We start from the raw sequence: 4,230 nt of genomic DNA, 5'->3' as shown, positions 1-4,230 counted from the left end.
TATAAAGATGATCTAAGCCGTTGGACACACTCGAATGGCGAGGATGACCATACTTCCTCATGCACGTTTGCGGTGGGTCCTACCTAATGAATGGTTCTGATCATTCACACGCATGGCCCAACTAGCATAAAAGACCGACCCTCCAAATAATAAAACTAAAACTCAGTGCAACTCATAAGCTTTAAAGGGTTGAAAGATGAACTTGACTCGTTGTGATAACAAGCCACCTGACTCAGTTCGGTTCTGAGTCAGCTAACTCAGTTCGGTTCTGAGTCAATCAATCGTGTGTGAAACCGTTATGAGGTCTTCAAAGCCCGACATGCCTTTGCTTGAGACAAACGTTATACTTGCTTGAACAAACCTTCCTTGCTTCGTATCTCATTTTCACTGCAATCTCTATATATAGCTTCTACATTGCATGCTTTGCAATTTCAAAGGACTGCTCGACAGAAATCATGGGCTCGAGTCATGGAAACCATGTGTTTTTCGGGCTTTTGTGCGTGAGTCTGGCCGGAATTGGACTTGGTTCGATTGTATCTGTGGGGGATTTCAACGAGGATTTCTTCGTGACATGGTCACCTAGCCATGTGAACACTTCCGAAGACGGGCACGAGCGGAGCCTTAAGCTTGATCTGGAATCAGGTAATTCATTAAAGGAAATATTGAAGGGGATGATATGTGGACCGTTTATTGAGTGGGAACTACATAGAACATGCAATGGCCAAAAAATGACCTGTCTATGGGCCAGCCTCATTTTTGAGTCAGGGCATACTGACAATGGACCCTACCTGATGAATTGGTTAGATGTTACACTGGTGTGCCACATTGTTAGCAAATCACCTCTTCAATCTTTCCACAGTACAGATTTTCCTAAAACAAAGACCATATTGTTCGGTTGGTTCGACACATATTCCTCACGCAGGCGATCGGTCAGTTTCGACCGTGGGCCAGCTGAGTCGCGCTTCTTCTTTGTTGGGTTTGAGTCTTACTTGTTAGATCTTGTGCTAGGTTATGAGAAATTTATAATTAGTAATGGAAAACTTTAATCCTCAAACCTTTTAATAGTACTGATGGGTCAGGAAAATAAGGCTTGCTAACTCAACAGGCTGAGTTGAGTGAGGCCTGGGCCTTAGATGTCGTTGGGCTTGGCCATGGCCCAATTTTATGCATGTTAGATAAACGTGTGGGAAGGTGGAAAGCTCAAGAGAAAAATGGCATAGTTTTCTTTATTTGAGAAATTAAAAGGAAGGGAGAAATCATTTTTCAATTTATAACTTTTTTAATACTAAAATCATTTTCAAAATATTTTTAAAGTCACAAGAATGACTTTTATTGCTTAACTGTTGATCTTTTAACATTTTCATGAAAAATGACACTCTAAACCTAATGGACGAATAACTGTAAATTGTGTAAATTAGATATTACAGAGGTTAATTTCCCTGTCCACATCTCTGTCATGTATGTGTGTCGCACTTAATGATCCAAATGGCTGATTTTGGAACCGAAGCACATACATGGTGGGTACACTAGATAAATGGACCAGATATCACATATGTTATCAGAGCCAGTATATCTACCTTGTGTAGTATTCTAACCCATTGGCAAGCCTAGCCTGATTAAAATTCTCATGAATCGTGTTATCAATGTTTGCTAGGCTCTGGTTTTGCTTCCAATGATATGTTCCTGTTCGGGCAGATCGACATGCAGATTAAACTGGTACCGGGCCACTCGGCAGGCACAGTGGTCGCCTTCTACGTGAGCCTTCATTCCAATTCTAGTTTTGAAAATTCTCTTTTGGGTGATGGATTATCTTTACATAAGCTAATTGAAAATGCAGCTAAGCTCTGATCAACCTAAACGTGACGAATTAGACTTTGAATTCCTCGGCAATGTAAGCGGACAGCCATATATGCTACAGACGAACGTTTTTGCCGACGGATCCGATGACCGGGAGGAGAGGATGTACCTATGGTTTGATCCAACAGAAGACTTCCATACCTATTCAGTCTTATGGAACATTCATCAGATTGTGTGAGTGAATTTCTTACATATTAGTATTTAGATAACATCCAAACATGTCACTATAAGTCATTGGCGCCGAGCAAGACGCGGTTGCCCATAGTTCATTGTATTAAAAATCAGACTGATCTGATCATCAAGTGGGCCACACATGTACTAAAAAAATGGATGGTTGAAGAAACTGACCAGTGTCTACATTCATGGTACTTGTATTGCCCACCAGATGAGCATACTGACCTATTTTCAGAAGGGGACACTCAGGCTGATGTGGGGCCCACCTAAACAAACCTCAATTAAGCCATCCAAAACTCAGGTGGGCCACAGAAAAGGGAACAAATTAGGAGGAAACACAACTATTGATTTTGGTGGGGGACCCACCATGTTGTGTGTATTGAGTCCAGGTCGTTCAGACCCTTCATATGGCCTGGATGAAGGTTCACACAAAAACTCAGGAGGTGTTGCAACTCAACTGGGCCCTGGTGAAAATCAAGAGTGGGAATCCCCTCCCAAAATTTCCATCTTCTGTGGCCCACCTGAGTGTCGGATGGAGCGGATTTTTGTGCTAGATGGTTTATTGAGGTGACGCATCCGATGGACGGGTTGGATGTTATATATACATCATTCCTGCCACACAGCGCACCCCGTTTTCGGATTAGGCCATCTACACTGTAGGGTGTAGATGGGACTCACCTGATAAGTGGCTCAGATCTGCCACTTTAGCATGTTTAAGCTACTCAATGTAATCCCATTCATTTGATACTATTACAAGTTACCCCGTTTGGCAGACCCACTTATCGCAATAAAACGCAATCACAATCCCAAATCATAGTACATTATATTTTAAATTGTGTTTGGCTGGTGGAAAATGCCAAACTAGGCCATTTTATGTGATAGAAAGCATTTCTACTTGAAGTAGAAACGCGTTTTATTGCGATAAATGGGGATTCTGCCTTATTGCATTTGCATCCAAACGCAACGATCATGTGCCTAATGAAAGTTCTTATATATACATCTACTTGTAGATTTATGGTAGATTGGGTGCCTATTAGAGTGTACAAAAACCATGCAGACAAAGGTGTTGCATTCCCCAGATGGCAGCCAATGAGCCTCAAGATCAGCTTATGGAATGGGGATAGCTGGGCCACACGAGGAGGGAAGGACAAGATCGACTGGACCATGGGCCCATTCATAGCAACATTCAGGAACTATAAGATCGATGCATGTGTTTGGAGAGGGAATGCAAGGTTCTGTAGGGGTGAAAGTACCATAAACTGGTGGAATAAGCCCAGGTACAGCTCCCTAACATGGGCCCAAAGAAGGTTGTTCAAGTGGGCCAGGAAGTACTACCTCCTCTATGATTACTGCCTAGATAATCAGAGGTTCCAAAACAATCTTCCAAAAGAATGCTCCCTCCCAAAGTTCTGATCAAAGGGATGGGCCCCACCTGTAGATGACCCGGCCGACAAACCGGGCTGGCCCGCTTGTGGGGCGGGTTGAATGTGTGTACATGGAATGTAAATAGTTGGCAATTTTTTTTTTTAAAAAAAACCATCCGTTTGCGCTTGGACCACCTAATGAGTTGAGTGGCCTGTTTATTGGGCCAGATCATCGACAAGGTGGGGTGTATGAGTGCACGGATTGGAAATTCGCGTGTCGGGTTCGTGCATGGCGCATGAAGAGGTGGATGTAGAATTAGAAAAGCTCCCATATTGTATTTGATGTGAGATGGAATAATTATTTGGTTGTAAACCCTTTTTGAAAGGGAAGAAAATGGCATAGGTTTTCAAGGTTAAAGACTTATTCGTGTTCCTTGCTTTTGTGGTTCAAATCTTCTTTAGGACCATGGTTTTCTATATAGTTTATACACTGAAAGTTGGTGTATCGAGAATATTAGAGATGGGCCAGATGGCAATGGGCCGTGTCGCCGTGCGGGTCAAGTGGCCCTATCATTTTGGAGGTGGGGTTGGGCCAAGCTAAATGAGTAGTGGGTTTGGCTACCACTAAAATGTGGTCCACTTAAGTAGATGGGTCGGGCTTGAGTTGAAACGAACCCACGCAACCGCCAGTATGGGTTATCAATGGGCTAGCCTAACTGACCTGACCAATAATGGAAAATTATCAGGGCTAGAATACCTAGTCCTATATTCAATTCTTGAACCTTACTTAGGTTGGTTGGGTCAGTTCAGCCCAACCCAATAACAGTTCAGTGGG

At 42.9% G+C, this 4,230-nt stretch overlaps 1 protein-coding gene across 1 annotated transcript; it reads left to right on the top strand.

The window, feature by feature from the left end:
- Window positions 1-447: 447 nt before the first annotated feature.
- Window positions 448-3,815, top strand: LOC131229744 (probable xyloglucan endotransglucosylase/hydrolase protein 10). The gene is made up of 4 exons (XM_058225758.1): window positions 448-642; window positions 1,655-1,755; window positions 1,838-2,031; window positions 3,042-3,815. The coding sequence occupies exons 1-4, from the start codon at window positions 456-458 to the stop codon at window positions 3,442-3,444; spliced, it is 885 nt and encodes a 294-aa protein (XP_058081741.1). The 5' UTR covers window positions 448-455; the 3' UTR covers window positions 3,445-3,815.
- The last annotated feature ends 415 nt before the right edge of the window (window positions 3,816-4,230 follow it).

This window comes from Magnolia sinica, chromosome 16 (genome assembly GCF_029962835.1).
Source record: "Magnolia sinica isolate HGM2019 chromosome 16, MsV1, whole genome shotgun sequence".
Lineage (NCBI taxonomy): Eukaryota > Viridiplantae > Streptophyta > Magnoliopsida > Magnoliales > Magnoliaceae > Magnolia > Magnolia sinica.
The sequence above is the reverse complement of the archived record's forward strand: the minus strand, read 5'-3'. Positions and strand labels throughout refer to the sequence as shown.

What these genes read in the sequence shown, in the direction of transcription:
- LOC131229744 (XM_058225758.1), top strand. Translation starts at nt 456, where the DNA reads ATGGGCTCGAGTCATGGAAACCATGTGTTTTTCGGGCTTTTGTGCGTG. An exon ending in TAAGCTTGATCTGGAATCAG is followed by an intron (nt 643 to 1,654) that starts GTAATTCATTAA and finishes AATGTTTGCTAG; the next exon opens with GCTCTGGTTTTGCTTCCAAT. An exon ending in TGGAACATTCATCAGATTGT is followed by an intron (nt 2,032 to 3,041) that starts GTGAGTGAATTT and finishes ATCTACTTGTAG; the next exon opens with ATTTATGGTAGATTGGGTGC.